Here is an 18,718-nt window from a genome sequence, read left to right as displayed (position 1 = left end):
GACATGCACGACTGAGGGTCCACCTTTAACCGAATGTAACTTTTGAGTGCCTACTTTTACAAATTATTGGTTCAATTTACAATCGTTTGAGAACTTTTACTAAAGACTGACATGTTCAAAAGCTCGAAATTCTACCCTCAATGGGAACGCACATGGCAAATTTTCGTAGTCAAACCGCAAGCCTGAGCTAACGTTTCGGCCCATTAATTAACTTTATAAATAATGAAGGTAAGCTGACTAAGTATTGCATTTTTAGGTAAATAATGTCACAAACAACGTTTGCAGTAAAAACGTGAGAATTTAGTGTTGTATACCGGATCGTCAATGCCGTCAGCGGCTTTTTTTGGACCAGATTTTTTGTATTCTCTTCACGTTTTACTGACGCATGCGTTCTGTTTCCCTATTGGCCGGACCTTCTAAAGTGGACCAATAATATCAGTCTAAAAATACTCCTGTTCCAACATGAGCAGTAAGGAAGTTTCAAGCCTCAGTCCGAACCGTTTGTGTTGACATCAACAAAGAGCATGTATTCCTACTAGACATATTTACATATCGCTTCCTCATCTTGTGATTGAAGGCTGAATTTATACGTGGAGCATCACTTTATTTAATCATGCATTAAATATGAGACGAGGTGGTTATATATAGGAGCAATTCCAAAGATTACGTCATTAGGATCAGATCGAGCCTTGCGAAATCTCTTTTGCATCTGCAACCGTTTCATAAGGATAATTTCGGCAAGTGACATAACTTTAAATGGATTAAAACAATGAGAGTGTTTCTGTTTTGCTTGCTCGTTTCTTTTGTTGTGTCTGAAGAGTATTATAATAGGAGATACGACTATTTCGACGTCGAGACGTTGGTGGAGAATCCTAGGCTCCTGCAGAAATATATGGAATGCTTCTTGGATAAAGGACCTTGTACTCCAGTAGGAATAGTCTTCAAACGTAAGTACCTAAAAAGCCTAAATAGTTTAAGTAATAATCTACCGGCTAAAAGTATTAAGATTTATTATTAGAAATAAATACATACTACAAATTATACTATTAAAATTATACTAGACAGAAAACTAAAACTAAACCTATCTAATGTATTTTCAAGAACTTTGCATAAGTGGCCCTTATCAATCAGCTACAAAGAAAGGTGACCCCCTCTTCTTGCATGTAAGTTTGTATGCCTAAGCTACTTAATAAGTAGTATGTTCGAAATAGTAAGTTAAATAATTAAAATTTTGAAAAAACCCCGACATAGTGGACCGATTTTCATAAAACATAGCTAAGAACACTCCCGACTAACTCAGCTTTCAAACAAAAAAAATGAAATCTAAATCGGTACATCCGTTCGGGAGCTAACATGCCACAGACAGACACACACACAGACAGACAGACAGACACGTCAAACTTATAACACCCCTTGTTTTTGCGTCGGGGGTTAAAAAATACACATTGACAGCAAGTAAGGCTCATATAAACAAACCCTGCTCAAGTTGTAGTTAGACAAAACGTATTTTATTTTCTGCCAGTACCAACTTCCAGATTAAGTTTTAGTTTCTATAATTTTGGAACGAAAACTCTTTAATTTTTAAAGGGGCGCATTGACTATCATTTCGCCGGCCGGAAAAAGTTCGTCAGTTATTCAGCACTGTCACTTTTTACTCATAGCCAGTGGGCCTCTTAATACATAGTATATTAGTTTTTGCCCGCGGCTTCGCTCGCGTTAGAAAGAGACAAAAAATAGCCTATGTCACTCTCCATCCCCACAACTATCTCCACTTAAAAAATCACGTCAATTCGTCGCTCCATTTTGCCGTGAAAGACGGACAAACAAACAGACACACACACTTTCCCATCTATAATATTACTAGCTTTTTCCCGCGGCTTCGCTCGCGTTAGAAAGAGACAAAAAGTAGCCTATGTCACTCTCCATCCCTTCAACTATCTCCACTTAAAAAATCACGTCGATTCGTCGCTCCGTTTTGCCGTGTAAGACGGACAAACAAACAGACACACACTTTCCCATATATAATATTAGTATGGATGATTGATGAAAATAAGTTATATCGACGACCACTTCAATCGTCTTATTAAGGGTCCCCCCACATCTAGCGTCTCGCGAGCGTCGCGTCGGGCCAACTGTATGGGCAAAGCCTGACGCCGCGTCGACGTCGCGTCGACGCGACGTCTTTTTCCATACAGTTGGCCCGACGCGACGCTCGCGAGACGCTAGATGTGGGGGGACCCTAAAAGACACTAAAATCAATGCTAAATTTTCCACTCCATGATATCATTTAGCCCACTTACACCAACCACTTAACTCAGGGTTAGTGGGCTGTCATCTGTCAAATTCCATATAAAATGGTGGGTTAACCCTCGGGTTAACCCTCCATTTTCGTTAGTGCATTAGGAGGTTAATTAACAGGACAAACCAGCCATCAAACGTACGATGTACTCATTGAGACAAAATTATTTTGAATAATTCAACTGATTTCATATTTGTAAAAAATAAATGTTTTTATCGCTTGATCTTTGCCCGATTAGGCTATATTTATTACTATAATTAGTAGGTAGTTGCTTGATTTAAATAATCATCATCATATCATCATCATACAATCACGCCTGTATCCCATGAAGGGGTAGGCAGAGCACATGAACCACTGAAGTTTCAGTGCCACTCTTGGCAAAAAGGGGGTAAAATAAAACGAAATTGTGGCATTGCAGTGACAGGTTGCCAGCCTCTCGCCTACGCCACAATTTAACCCATATCCCACAGTCGACTTCTACGACACCCACGGGAAGAAAGGGGGTGGTGAAATTCTTAACCCGTCACCACACGGGCTGATTTAAATAAATAGTTGAAAAATGAAATAAAGTTAGTAAGTAGTAGTGATCTACTTGTTTCGGATTAAAAATAAAATAAAAAAATGATAAAAACACAAAACAAATTAGTTTCAAGTTCTGACGTTTAGGTTTACTTATTAACTTGGATGGTGAATAAAATTAAAAAAAATACGACTAATGTTTGACCAATTCAGAAGTTAAAAATAACAAATGATAAGGATACATTAGTATAATGATCATCACAGAAGTGACGTTTGTAGTATTTACCTACTTCATCCGTACAAATGATTGTTTTTAAGGCAATACAGGGACACATTTTAGAGATGGTACTTACCTACATATGTATACATGTATGATATAATACCTATAGGTCCTATAGGTACCTATAGGGGTTTCCGCAAAAATATCACAATACAGATTTTGAAATATAAAATAATTTATTTAAGTTATTTTGACCCATAAATGTAACTAAAAGAAATTAAATAAAGCTCATTTCAGAGTTAACTAACAACACACACACATCAAATGACCTACCTTTAAATAAGTAAATAAGTATTATAGGACATTCTTACACAGATTGACTGAGGCCCACGGTAAGCTCAAGAAGGCTTGTGTTGTGGGTACTCAGACAACGATATACTTTAACGGCATATTCTTGGTCACATTTTAAGACTAAAATGTCATATAAACTTTTCTAGATTTCGTCTAGTTTCAGAGTTATTGCCAATTAAAAAAAAACATTTCCGTATTGTTACTCAGTAGAAAAGGTCTTCTTAACGGCGCTGATGCGCAGTTGTGGAGCATAGTCTCACAGTAGTCATTGATAGATGTCAAAATGTGACAAGAAAAACTTCCAAAAAATTTGGTTTTTAGAAAAATAAATTAAGGAACTTGATAGGTTCAGTAGTTTTTGAGAAAAATACGGAAAACTACGGAACCCTACACTGAGCGTGGCCCGACACGCTCTTGGCCGGTTTTTTGTATTCTCTTCACGTTTTACTGACGCATGCGTTCTGTTTCCCTATTGGCCGGACCTTCTAAAGTGGACCAATAATATCAGTCTAAAAATACTCCTGTTCCAACATGAGCAGTAAGGAAGTTTCAAGCCTCAGCCCGAACCGTTTGTGTTGACATCAACAAAGAGCATGTATTCCTACTAGACATATTTACATATCGCTTCCTCATCTTGTGATTGAAGGCTGAATTTATACGTGAAGCATCACTTTATTTAATCATGCATTAAATATGAGACGAGGTGGTTATATATAGGAGTAATTCCAAAGATTACGTCATTAGGATCAGATCGAGCCTTGCGAAATCTCTTTTGCATCTGCAACCGTTTCATAAGGATAATTTCGGCAAGTGACATAACTTTAAATGGATTAAAACAATGAGAGTGTTTCTGTTTTGCTTGCTCGTTTGTTTTGTTGTGTCTGAAGAGTATTATAATAGGAGATACGACTATTTCGACGTCGAGACGTTGGTGGAGAATCCTAGGCTCCTGCAGAAATATATGGAATGCTTCTTGGATAAAGGACCTTGTACTCCAGTAGGAATAGTCTTCAAACGTAAGTACCTAAAAAGCCTAAATAGTTTAAGTAATAATCTACCGGATAAAAGTATTAAGATTTATTATTAGAAATAAATACATACTATAAATTATACTATTAAAATTATACTAGACAGAAAACTAAAACTAAACCTATCTAATGTATTTTCAAGAACTTTGCATAAGTGGCCCTTATCAATCAGCTACAAAGAAAGGTGACCCCCTCTTCTTGCATGTAAGTTTGTATGCCTAAGCTACTTAATAAGTAGTATGTTCGAAATAGTAAGTTAAATAATTAAAATTTTGAAAAAACCCTGACATAGTGGACCGATTTTCATAAAACATAGCTAAGAACACTCCCGACTAACTCAGCTTTCAAACAAAAAAAATGAAATCTAAATCGGTACATCCGTTCGGGAGCTAACATGCCACAGACAGACACACACACAGACAGGCAGACAGACACGTCAAACTTAACACCCCTTGTTTTTGCGTCGGGGGTTAAAAAATACACATTGACAGCAAGTAAGGCTCATATAAACAAACCCTGCTCAAGTTGTAGTTAGACAAAACGTATTTTATTTTCTGCCAGTACCAACTTCCAGATTAAGTTTTAGTTTCTATAATTTTGGAACGAAAACTCTTTAATTTTTAAAGAAATTTTTAAATTTAAAAAAAAACTATCATTTCGCCGGCCGGCAAAAGTTCGTCAGTTATTTAAACTAAAATTCACAATCCTGCGGACTAAATTGACAAATGACTGACAGATGAAATGTTACCAGGAACAGTGAAATAAAAATAGTGAAGGGTATATGTCGATAACAATATATCGACAAGTTGTAAAGTACAAATAACAGACTAGTTTAAATCAAAAATACGTATGTTACTTTTAAATAAAAGGTAAACATTTTGGTTTGTTCGGTTTTCGAGGTAGTGGATGGATAAAATGCGTTTTTACCCACTAGTTTTATGCATAAAAAGGTATCCGAACCAGTAGGTAAAAACAAAAAATATGTTGTCCGACGATAACTAGTCTTTATTATAAAATATTATTCATTCCCAGGCTCCGTTATTTCCTCATTTTCATCATCATCAGTTACATTTATAATAAAACGATCCGAGACATTGTCCACTAAATGGTCGAGTTGTAACATTTTGTCCTCGGTTCTTATTATGTGATTTACACAATCTTTCCATTTTTCGGCTGTAACACAATAATTGTAATAATTCATTTGTAAAGATTCAATAAACTATAATAATAAATACATATATAAATTTCATTTACATTATTGCTGGTTTGAAATTAACATTTTATATCTAATTAGGGGTCTACAGACCTTTTGATCTGTCGAAATCACAGAAAAATTTGGTATATTGATTAAAAGATCAAATTGCCAATTTGATTGTACCGTCTGGGTGCACCTTAAATGTACGGTGTAATAATAATTTTAATATCGATAAGAACGACACTAGCCAAACTGTGGCAACATTTGTTCACACTTACTTGTCAATTTGGTCCGTAGGATTATGGATTTTAGTTTAGCACTGTCACTTTTTACTCATAGCTAGTGGGCCTCTTAATACATAGTATACTAGTTTTTGCCCGCGACTTCGCTCGCGTTAGAAAGAGACAAAAAACAGCCTATGTCACTCTCCATCTCTTCAACTATCTCCACTTAAAAAATCACGTCAATTCGTCGCTCCATTTTGCCGTGAAAGACGGACAAACAAACAGACACACACACTTTCCCATCTATAATATTACTAGCTTTTTCCCGCGGCTTCGCTCGCGTTAGAAAGAGACAAAAAGTAGCCTATGTCACTCTCCATCCCTTCAACTATCTCCACTTCAAAAATCACGTCAATTCGTCGCTCCGTTTTGCCGTGTAAGACGGACAAACAAACAGACACACACTTTCCCATATATAATATTAGTATGGATGATTGATGAAAATAAGTTATATCGACGACCACTTCAATCGTCTTATTACTCGTAAAAGACACTAAAATCAATGCTAAATTTTCCACTCCATGATATCATTTAGCCCACTTGCACCAACCACTTAACTCAGGGTCATCTGTCAAATTCCATATAAAATGGTGGGTTAACCCTCGGGTTAACCCACCATTTCATAACTCAGGGTCATCTGTCAAATTCCATATAAAATGGTGGGTTAACCCTCGGGTTAACCCTCGGGTTAACCCACCATTTTCGTTGGTGCAAGTGACCCTAGGAGATTAATTAACAGGACTAACCAGCCATCAAACGTACGATGTACTGATTGAGACAAAATTATTTTGAATAATTCAACTGATTTCATATTTGTAAAAAATAAATGTTTTTATCGCTTGATCTTTGCCCGATTAGGCTATATTTATTACTATAATTAGTAGGTAGTTGCTTGATTTAAATAATCATCATCATATCATCATCATACAATCACGCCTGTATCCCATGAAGGGGTAGGCAGAGCACATGAACCACTGAAGTTTCAGTGCCACTCTTGGCAAAAAGGGGGTAAAATAAAACGAAATTGTGGCATTGCAGTGACAGGTTGCCAGCCTCTCGCCTACGCCACAATTTAACCCATATCCCACAGTCGACTTCTACGACACCCACGGGAAGAAAGGGGGTGGTGAAATTCTTAACCCGTCACCACACGGGCTGATTTAAATAAATAAATGAAAAATGAAATAAAGTTAGTAAGTAGTAGTGATCTACTTGTTTCGGATTAAAAATAAAATAAAAAAATGATAAAAACACAAAACAAATTAGTTTCAAGTTCTGACGTTTAGGCTTACTTATTAACTTGGATGGTGAATAAAATTAAAAAAAATACGACCAATTCAGAAGTTAAAAATAACAAATGATAAGGATACATTAGTATAATGATCATCACAGAAGTGACGTTTGTAGTATTTACCTACTTCATCCGTACAAATGATTATTTTTAAGGCAATACAGGGACACATTTTAGAGATGGTACTTACCTACATATGTATACATGTATGATACCTATAGGTCCTATAGGTACCTATAGGGGTTTCCGCAAAAATATCATAATACAAATTTTGAAATATAAAATAATTAATTTAAGTTATTTTGACCCATAAATGTAACTAAAAGAAATTAAATAAAGCTCATTTCAGAGTTAACTAACAACACACACACATCAAATGACCTACCTTTAAATAAGTAAATAGGACATTCTTACACAGATTGACTGAGGCCCGCGGTAAGCTCAAGAAGGCTTGTGTTGTGGGTACTCAGACAACGATATACTTTAACGGCATATTCTTGGTCACATTTTAAGACTAAAATGTCATATAAACTTTTCTAGATTTCGTCTAGTTTCAGAGTTATTGCCAATTAAAAAAAAACATTTCCGTATTGTTACTCAGTAGAAAAGGTCTTCTTAACGGCGCTGATGCGCAGTTGTGGAGCATAGTCTCACAGTAGTCATTGATAGATGTCAAAATGTGACAAGAAAAACTTACAAAAAATTTGGTTTTTAGAAAAATAAATTAAGGAACTCATTTTAATTGCCAACTTTATGGATATAAATTACTTTTTATGTGAAAATACGTCCAAAAAAGTAAAAAAAAAAAAATTTTTTTTTCGCGAAAATTTTAAAATTCATATTACATTTTTTCTTTCTTTTGGCCTCAGAAACGCGTGGTTCAAGTTATGCGGGTTCCTCGCGAGCACCTTGTATATAATATATAAATACTTATATATGTCACCGTAAAATTGTAAAAACCGTTAGTTTATAATTTCACTAGCGAGATTATGAACTAACGAAATATTGTGAACCGTAACGTACAGTTCACAATTTGACGGATTATTTTTACGTTAGATTATAATCTAACGAAGCGAAACCGTCATATTGTAAACTGTCATGGCGTCGGAACGAAGCTAGCGCTCTGATTGGTCGGTTTTATAGTAGATCGTTCTGTGGCCATAGAGTGACTGACACAAATAGACACTGCAATCACAGATGTCAATCAAAAACCTCGTTAAACTTTTATCATCAAAATTCGATATATTCTTTAAGGAAATGGTCGAACTCTCCAAATAAACAAAATTTTCAGTTACTTTGCTTGTTATGTGGCGGCTTAATTGGTATATTTCTTGTGATTTAATATTAAATTTTCGAAAAAAATAAAACCGTTAGTTTGTAATCTTACTAGTGAGATTATAAACTGACGAGTTATGGTAAACCGTAACGTTCACAATTTAACAGATTATTTTTCGTTAGATTATAATCTAACGGAGAGAAACCGTCAAATTGTAAACTGTCATATGCGTCAGGAGCTAGCGCTCTGAATGCTCAGTTTTTTGTTAGATCGTTCTGGGCTCATAGAGTACCTAACATAAATAGACACTACAATCACATACGTCAATTAATGTATTAAAATAGTCCATTACGATACAAGTGCGTAAAAAAGGAAGTTAAAAACGAGTGGCGATAAATTAATGTTTTAAATCGACACACCACGATACGAGTTACGAATTTCCTTTTCGCACGTGTATCGTACGACGTTTTTAAGTACAGATGGCCCTCTGAAGTGTCGTCCTGACATATAATGAACCACTTCTCGCACTAGTGCGTAAAAAAGCACCATATGTACTGAAATTGTATGTATGATGCACTTATAATGAAATGTACATTTCGTTATAAGTGCGAGAAGTATGTCATTACCTCACGAGTCCCGAGACATTTTCTGGCCAAACTCGAGACGAGTGAAGAATGACATTCTCGCACGTGCGACGAACGACGTTTTTAATACAGTTACGAAAAAACACTACTACAACGAAATAAAACGATAAACAATCCGAACTCCCAATTTTCGCATTGACATTGACGCATTTTTTTTTAATTCAGGCGTACCTATCTTTGAAGCTTTTAAACTTGCGTTCATATTTTCGATTTTGCTATCCATCCAACACAATTTATTTTTTTCATTGTGTGCCATAAAAACACAAACATTTACGGTTTGGGACGATTGTTTAATACATACCTACGTTTTAATTCAATGGACTCATTTATGCCTCGAAGTATTGCAAATAACATAAAATGATTATGACAAATCACGTAACATATTAAGGTTTTTGAACGTGCTTGCGTTAAGTTGGTAAGGCCCCGCGCACACGGGCAACTGTTGCCAGCGACTTTTTTGTCGCGGCCATGGCCTAGTATGAAAGTGCGCACACGAGGCGACGCAACTTTTCATACAAATACGAAAGTCGCCGAGCAACTTTGTCGCCCGTGTGCGCGCACCCTAAGACGCCACTACTTTAAATGACAGACGACGCGTTTCGTTCCATTTCACGTTCTGTTTACACGACTCATTATGAGCCACTTTTTCAAAGTATAATCCATTTTATAACTTATGTTTAGTATGACTAAAAGTAAACAATTACATTTATGAAATATCAATATTTTAAACATTAATCACTTAATAGTAAGTTTATAGTTTTTTTGCCGACTTAGTAAAATAGACTAATATTAAAACAGCTCGGTATGTAGTCGTAAAATGGAACGCATACTTTTTATGCATGAGTGCGTAAAATACAACTTCTCGCAAGCTAAACAGACAAAAATCGGGCACTTTTTGAGCTACTGTATTAAAATAGTACATTACGGTACAAGTGCGTAAAAAAGGAAGTTCGAAACGAGTGGCGATAAATTAAAACACGACCGAAGGGAGTGTTTTAAATCGACACGAGTTACTCATTTCCTTTTCGCACGTGTATCGTACGACGTTTTTCAGTACAGATGAGCCTACGAAGTTTCGACCTGGCATATAATGAACCACTTCTCGAACTAGTGCGTAAAAAAACGACCATCTGTACTGAAAAGTATATTTCAGTACACATGGTGCAGTTTTATGGCACTAGTGCGAAATGTGGTTAATTATGTGCCCATATCGAAACTTTAAAGGGCCATATGTATGGACTGAAAAACGTCGAACGATACAAGTCCAAAAAAGAGGTAGTTTGAAACGAGTGTCGATAAACCAAAACACGACTGAAAGAAGAGTAATGTACTAATAATTGACATCTGTGATTGTAGTGTCCATTTATGTTAGGTACTCTATGGGCCCAGAACGATCTAACAAAAAACAGACCATTCAGGGCACTAGTTCCTGACGCATATTATGACAGTTTACAATTTGACGGTCTCTCCGTTAGATTATAATCTAACGAAAAATAATCCGTTAAATTGTGAACGTTACGGTTCACCATAACTCGTCAGTTTATAATCTCACTAGTAAGATTATAAACTAACGGTTTTTTTTTCGAAAACTAAATATTAAGTCACAAGAAATATACCAATTAAGCCGCCACATATCAAGCAAAGTAACTGACAACTTTGTTTATTTGGCGAGTTCAACCATTTCCTATAAACAATATATCGAATTTTGATGATAAAAGTTTAATGAGGTTTTTGATTGACATCTGTGATAGCAGTGTCTATTGGTGTCAGTCACTCTATGGCCACAGAACAATCTACTATAAAACCGACCAATCAGAGCGCTAGTTTCGTTCCGACGCCATGACAGTTTACAATTTGACAGTTTCGCTTCGTTAGATTATAATCTAACGTAAAAATAATCCGTCAAATTGTGAACTGTACGTTACGGTTCACAATATTTCGTTAGTTCATAATCTCGCTAGTGAAATTATAAACTAACGGTTTTTACAATTTTACGGTGACATATACATAGAAAACATCCATGACTCAGGAACAAATATCTGTGCTCATCACACAAATAAATGGCCTTACCGGGATTCGAACCCGGGACCGCGGCGCAGCAGGCAGGGTCACTCACTCAGCGTAATTGCGTTATGAAGCGTAATTGAAAAGGTCTACGCTTCATGTTATTTTTGAGGACCACGAACCACGATGCTGGTTTTAAGTTGAAAGGTAACCTTCCGACAGAGCACAACAGTACCCTACAACTATAACCAATTCAAAACACATAAAAATTGTATTTCAAAAACACAACAATTGACCCACCGACATAGCCAACATGACGATCGCATGCGCTACGATAACGAAACGCTTTGTCTCTATCACATCTTGACGTTGATAATTACGTTTCGTTCACTACGGAACTGCGTGCGTAGCCGAATGCACAAACGCTCACGAAACGCTCGTAGATATCTATCTCTATCGCTCTTGCGTATTGGCGCGACAGAGCCAGACTACTTTTCGCGACGTTATGTTTTCGTTTCGCGTCATAGAAATGTCATTCGGCTACGGGGCCTGTAGTGATTAAAACTGTAGTTACGCACCAGTAGAACTGTAGTTACGCACCTGTAGAACTGTAGTTACGCACCAGTACAACTGTAGTTACGCACCTGTAGAACTGTAGTTACGCACCCAGGATATTACAAATGTTAGAAAAACAATAACCTACTTACAAGCTACACTTTCAGGGGTCCTTCCAGAATTAGTGGCCACAGGCTGTGCCAAGTGTTCCCCGTCGCAACGACGCTTCGCCAAGCGTACCTTCGAGGCGTTCAAACGAGACCTACCAGAGAACCACGCCGAGCTGAAGAAGAAGATAGACCCTACTAACCAGAACTACGACAACTTTGAAAGGAAAATCGCTGATGCTTAAGGATATTTTGGCTTGGGAGTCTCCGAAGTAAGTAGGTTTTCTATTCCTAAACTAAAGTAACTAGGTAGATATTTATTAGGGTATCTCTAGCTAGAGCAAATGTTCGAAAACGAAGATATCGCTAACGTACTCTCAGAAACAACAGACGAATTTAAAAATAAAAACTACTTCAAGGTGTATTTTTTGAAACTATTCTTGATTGTAGCTGACATACATTTAATAAACCAATGCACATTGTTAATTTAAATATGTAATTAAGTCCATAAAATATCAATTATAAAATGCAGTCAAACTGTATTAGGACCGATAAAAATAGACAATCGATTGTTTAACAATTTTGAAGTGCTTATAACGACAAAGAAGAATTTCCATATAAAACGCATCTATAATACCATGCATAGACACAATAGATCGTAAAACATATAGTACCAACGACACCTTTAAACTATGTTTTCCTTTCGACGCAAGAACCAAAACCATGAGTTACTCAAGTTTCCTGGTAAGGTGCAGTAATCCCCGTGTGTTTGGATTATAGGCCGTAAAAGACGGAGGCAAACATGCTCGTTGCAAAGGTCCCATTGCTCGAATATACTGTTCGACTCCCGCCCCAGAGTACACAAGGCTAAAGTTCAAAATCGAGTGACCTTTTACTAGACCAGCCGGACTGTGGTTCGGTGAAGGTAGTGGGTTTAACGTCGTCAATATAAAAGCACTGTCGCTTTCTGCTGGGCTAGTCTCTGAGCACGCTATTGAGAGTAAAAGGTGGGTGAACTACGAAACGCCGGTTATGTTATCTCACTGAGAAATATTGTGATCTTGTGAACTAGAGTGGAACAGCGCAATCGACACCAACTTGCCTATTGAAGGAAACGCCTGTAGTTTTTGTACTTATTTTTCCGCGTTCGATTCCCTTCATTTGTCTTTGGTATCAAACTTGTATCACAGTCTAATCAAAATTCAAGACACATGGAGCTGGTATATGTCCATGAGTTCTATTCGAGCAGATTTCATTGTTATTCGGTATTTCAATCGTCTCGCACGCCCTTTAAAAATAGAATTGAGCTGTTAGATTAATAGATCGTTCGATTTGAATTGCAGAATCAATATGAAGAGCTGTATCGTGTTCGCTTGCCTGCTGGCCGCGGTGTGTGCCGCCGACAAGTATAACTCCAAATACGACAATTTCGATGTGGAGACGCTGATCACGAACGACAGACTACTGAAGTCGTACATCAATTGTTTCTTGGATAAGGGTCGCTGCACACCTGAGGGCACGGATTTCAAAAGTAAGTAGTTCTTTTTTGATTTTTTAGTTCCTTACGTGTACTAGTACTGTTTTATCGTAATTTGAAGTAATATATGAGATGTATAGTCTTTTTTTAGATTTAACATGTTCCTTGAGTGGACAAGATTTCAATCTAAAAATTAAACATTGATAAGAACATATTACAGAATGTTTGTTTTCTGATTATATTGTATTATCAAGTATCATAAATATATATGCTAAATTTAGCACCGTTATTTGTGGTAACAACTATGGTTGTTAATTATTAAGTAGGTATTATAAAATTAAAATAACCTGTACCGTTGAAACAGTTGCAACAATACAGCATTTTTTTTATTATAAATGGGCTTACTCTTGACCACAGACTAGCCAAAGGCAAAGACGTGGCCTACGATGGAGTGAGCTCGCCCAGAAGATGCCTGTTCACTCTTAATTTGAAGGTTGCCGGGTTATATGGCTCAAATATCGACAAATTGCATATGCTATCGACCCTTGCCAAAATAAACATCACTTCAGGGAAAACTATAAATACCTACTACCATCTGGGAATTTAAATTATGGCTATGGAATGATGATAAATGGAATGATGATAAATGGAATGATGATGAATGGAATGATGATGAATGAAATGATGGCTCTACAACTCAAGTTTCAGTGCCACTCTTAACTTTTAAAAATGGAATTAAAAGGAAACAAGGATAACGATAAAAATAGTAATGGCGTGTTTGAACCGGACTCATTCCACGCCATATAGTTTTATTTTCGAGATTATTTACCTCAACAGATTACCGTCATGTTTTGTAGCTTTTTTGTTGAAAGTACGAAACTTGTTCGGGCGATGACAGGCGTATGCTTAATGACAAGCCGGTCAAGGGTACGAGACGGAAATGTCGAGATATATTTAAACATGTTGTGGAAATTCCCTTTATGACGATTATTTTGTATGCGTTTACTGACCGTCGGTGCAATTTGAACTTTAAACAAATTTAAAGGCTTTTATTTCAGATAGATAGTTAGGAAAATATTTTTATAAAATGCGTATTATGTACGTTTTTCGAACAGAAACATCATCAAAAGTAACAATTTTTGATACGGAGTTACGGACATATCCGATCCATATCCTAATCTAGAGATAATTTTTGAAATGTCTTAATAATTCGAATCGGGAGTAGAATACGTAGGTATAGCTGCTATGTTTTTAATTTTGATACATCGTTTACATACAAAGAATATTATGCATTTTCATTATTAAAATTATGTCTATCAGTTGCGAAAGATTTTCAAAGTTCAAGAAATACTAAATCGAAAACATAGGTTTAAAATTATTCAAAATAAACAAACTTAAAAATAATTAAATCCGATACTTATCGCAGGACATTGATAATTTATGATTATGCATCTAACTTGCCTATTAATTCATATCGTATTATTTTTCCAGAGACCCTGCCCGAAGCTGTAGAGACGACATGCGCAAAATGCACAGAAAAACAGAAGGGCAACATCAAAAAGGTGATCAAGGCGATCCAGACCCGACACCCGAGGCAGTGGGACGAGCTCGTCAAGAAAAACGACCCTACTGGCAAATACATTGCCAACTTCAACAAGTTCATTGAAAGCTAAATTTAGTCTTTAAAACTTAGGTTAATGTAGAATAGGAAGGCTGGTATGATCTTCAAAAACGATTAAATCTATAGTGAAAATGATATAGGGCCACTTGCATACCATAGTTAACAGAAACATCAATGTCACGCAGCAGAAGATTTAGCGAACGCTAAACTCAGCGATAAACGGTTTGGTGCAATGCAACCGACCCTTAATCATAAATATAATCATATTTGAAGATCGTATTGTTGCCTATCGTCATAATTCTAATTTCAATATAAGTTAAAAATCAGTGAAAAATCTTATTTTAAAATTAGAATCATGCCGTAAAACTCATCTGTTGTCGATAGATACTTTTTTTTAATCTAAATGATTTTCTAGAATTGGCAAATTAATTTTTTCACCCACTTAGCTGTGTGGAAGCATTATTTATTGTATTTTCACAACATAGACTGATATTGTAATAAAAGATATCCGACGAATTCTGCTGTTTTTCCTGGAAACGTCAATTCCGATGATTCCGTGCTGTGTTTAGTTGCCTAACAAACCTACTGTACATATACAGTGTGTATTTAAGCGAAAGGCGATAAGTTAAACCAGGCGTAGAATTTATTAGTGTTATAATTAATAATAATTTTATTAATAATTATTTTTTGAAAATTTTCTGAGCGGCAATGTAAACGGTTGCGATGACAGGCAATGATAACTGTCAACTAGTGTTTAATGCGAGTGTGTTTGCATTACATTGCAGACCGAGTAACTTTTAAGTAAATTATCCATTTTAATTTCCATTTTAAGTAAATTATCTGATTACACTTCTTATATCCTATACGTGTCCTATACCTACTCACCGCCGTTAAGAGATTCACCCGTATTAGGTTTACACCCTGTATAGTATATGTAATGCATGTACATACTATACCTACTGTTTATGTAGGTCTTTGGTGAAGTTAAATCAAACATAATTTGCAACGAGAGCCGTATAGCTATCATTATTTCAGTATTCAACTTCAAAAGGTTGTTATTTTAAACCTATTTAAAATAAAAACAACTGCCAAATAACCCGTTCCATACAGTTAAGTATCAGTTGAAATATATTTTGCACGCAAACTTGATTTGCCTTATGATATATTATGACTGTTTTGTTGTTTATTATATCTTAGTAACTGGGGTTGTACAGTCAACTTGATAAACAATAGAGAGAACGACCACTCCAAACATAGTTGCATTTTCAGCATAGCAGAGCTACCAGACGCTGCGAGCGATGAGCCGTCTCATTGCACAAACGCTCACGAAACGCTCACGATAATATCTCTTTCGTAGCTGTACCGTATTTATCTCTATCGCTCTTGCGTATAACATCGCGTCGCATCGCCGTCGCGTCGCCGTCGCGGGCCGTCGCTTACGCAAGACACTCCCATATGAAGACAGCGGGTTGATCGCATCGCGTCGCCTTCGCATTCCGTCACCCGTCCATAGAGAGCGAAGGTTTGATTTCGTCGCATCGCATCGCATCGCGTCGCCGTCGCGAGTTCATCGCGGGTTCGTCGCTCACGCAAGACACTGCGTTAGCGCGACAGAGCCAGACTACATTTCTGCGACGTTTCGGTGGCGTTTTGCTTCGCAAAATGACATTTGGTTACGGGCCAGGCCTTTATTTGGAATACGTCTCTCAGTATGTAGTACTTTTTTTCCGTCCAAGAGTATTACTCAGTAATTTTCAACACGCGTGATTTAATTTGTTTGAAGTTGATTAATTACCTGAATAACGGACTATCGGACTATAGGACATGCATCCGCTGACTTTACTCCTAAGGTAGATAAAAAAATTATTTACTGATAAAAATATTACAAAAAGTAACAATAAGTACCTAACTACAATAGTCTAATTCCCGACCAGACTGTACGCAGTAATTGTAATTGGTGCGATTGCGTGTCGATTTGTGTGTCAAGCGTTGCGCAGACGCATGACGTAACGGTTTCATTGGCGGTTGTATAACGCCGAGCCATAATCTTTGACACCAAGTTTCTGCATCATATGTCACCATAGTTTTGTTTGTGCTGGAAACTACTCATCGCCCCGTAGATCACGTCTTTATTCGATCTACATGGTGAAAAAGGACCGTTTAAACTTTGCATACTTATAATGAACAAGATTTACTATGGGACCAATGCTGAAATCGCAAAAAAAATTTGGCTCCGCTGACGCCGCTCGACGCTCATTTCTATGGAAGAGCCAAATTTTTTTTCGCTTTTTCAGCATTGGTCCCATACTAAATCTTGTTCATTATGACCTTAAAATTCACTTAGATGCAAAGTTTGAACGGTCCGTTTTATATTTCAGCCTGTATATTAATGACATAAGGACGGTTAGTCTATATCGCAGCAACATGACCTCGCACCAATCATGTGCTAGCTCTGACTGCTGAGTCTCTGTCATGACTTATTGAAGTGTTAGAATACATTCCTCGATAGTCACGGGTAGTGATGTGCAAGTTGCGGAAACTTTAAAAAAAATCTTAAATTTCTTGAAAAATTCAGGAAACTTTCACGAAAAATAAGGGGAATTTAAATTTATGAGATGGAAAGTTTCCATCCATACAATTGCCCATACAAAGTATGGAAAGTTTCCGAAGTTTTCCTATATGAAAATTTCAGAATTTTGGAAAGTTTCGGTCGGCACATCAGTAGTCACGGAAAATGACAATCACTTAATCCAAAACCAAAAATTACATGCATTTTCCATTTTACATGACGTCTTAGTGAATCCTATTCGTATTACATATCATAAACTGAATTTACACCTGCAACTTATTGCTGCCAGTTTTGAGCCACAACTATGGGTAAGAGTGTGAAAAATATCTGCATCTCTTTCTTGCGCCTTTGTTTCAAAACTTACAGCAATAACTTGCAGGTGTAAATTTAGCTTACACTAATCATGCTACGTAGCTCCATTGCGTCGTCTGATATTCTGTAAGATTCAGCAGTTTACCCCGAAACCTCCAAAACACGACACCCTTTGGCTAGAAATCTGCGTATAATATATGGTCCATTGCAGCGGCCGACACATCACAAAAGAATTGAATTGCACGTATTGGTTTGTATCGTATGACATGAAATTAGAACCGTGAGGTCAGAAGGTACAGTCGCCAGCAGGTTGTTGCACTTTTAGCGCTACCCGCGATATTGAACCCTCAAGTCTAAGGAGAAACTTCGCCTCCTTATGTGTGTTCTGTCACCTGTACAATGGGTTGTGTTCTGAGGAACTGTTTGACATGATGCCAACGTCCACTTTCCATCATCGCACCGCTCGCCATCGACAGGGCGCTCATCCACACACCTTGCAACCTAAATGGTCGCGCACCGTGCGGTTTCAGAGGAATTTCATCCTGCGGACGCTCCGGCTGTGGAATGAGCTCCCTGCCGAGGTATTCCCGATGGACTACAGTATGGAGTTCTTTAAAAAAGGAGTGTACAAGTTTCTAATGGGTCGGCAACGCGCATGTGACACCCCTTGAGTTTCAGGCGTCCATAGAACGTGGTGCGACCCCACGCTTACGAAGTAGCACTCAAAATCCATGAATATATCCATATAAAAAGAGTTTTCATAATGTCAGTATACAATTATACATAGAGGAAAACAAGGACTAAGTTTTTACGGAGACGTAGCCGCAGAGTCTAATAAAATGGAACTAAGCTTGCAGGCGCAGTTTCCATGAGAATATTTAGTTTCGATTGGCATGTCTATCAACATTTTTATCTTGGTTAGGCCCCCAAGAAAGCACAAACATATTTGACTGGCATATTGATAAA

The 18,718-nt window shown here is 37.0% G+C and overlaps 1 protein-coding gene across 4 annotated transcripts; it reads left to right on the top strand.

Moving 5' to 3' along the window:
- The first annotated feature begins 659 nt into the window (after positions 1–659).
- LOC125234789 (ejaculatory bulb-specific protein 3-like) lies at positions 660–15,387 on the top strand. 4 transcript variants are annotated; one of them, XM_048141189.1, is made up of 3 exons: positions 660–947; positions 11,834–12,045; positions 13,117–13,255. In XM_048141189.1, the coding sequence occupies exons 1-2, from the start codon at positions 770–772 to the stop codon at positions 12,016–12,018; spliced, it is 363 nt and encodes a 120-aa protein (XP_047997146.1). In that variant the 5' UTR covers positions 660–769; the 3' UTR covers positions 12,019–12,045; positions 13,117–13,255. The 4 variants fall into 4 exon arrangements, with proteins under 4 accessions (XP_047997146.1, XP_047997145.1, XP_047997141.1 ...); XM_048141188.1 differs by lacking the exon at positions 660–947 and adding an exon at positions 3,977–4,405; XM_048141184.1 differs by lacking the exon at positions 660–947 and adding an exon at positions 14,742–15,387 and having other exon boundaries at positions 11,861–12,045; positions 13,117–13,304.
- Positions 15,388–18,718: the final 3,331 nt, after the last annotated feature.

The sequence above is a fragment of the Leguminivora glycinivorella genome, chromosome 16 (assembly GCF_023078275.1).
Source record: "Leguminivora glycinivorella isolate SPB_JAAS2020 chromosome 16, LegGlyc_1.1, whole genome shotgun sequence".
NCBI lineage: Eukaryota > Metazoa > Arthropoda > Insecta > Lepidoptera > Tortricidae > Leguminivora > Leguminivora glycinivorella.
The sequence above is the reverse complement of the archived record's forward strand: the minus strand, read 5'-3'. Positions and strand labels throughout refer to the sequence as shown.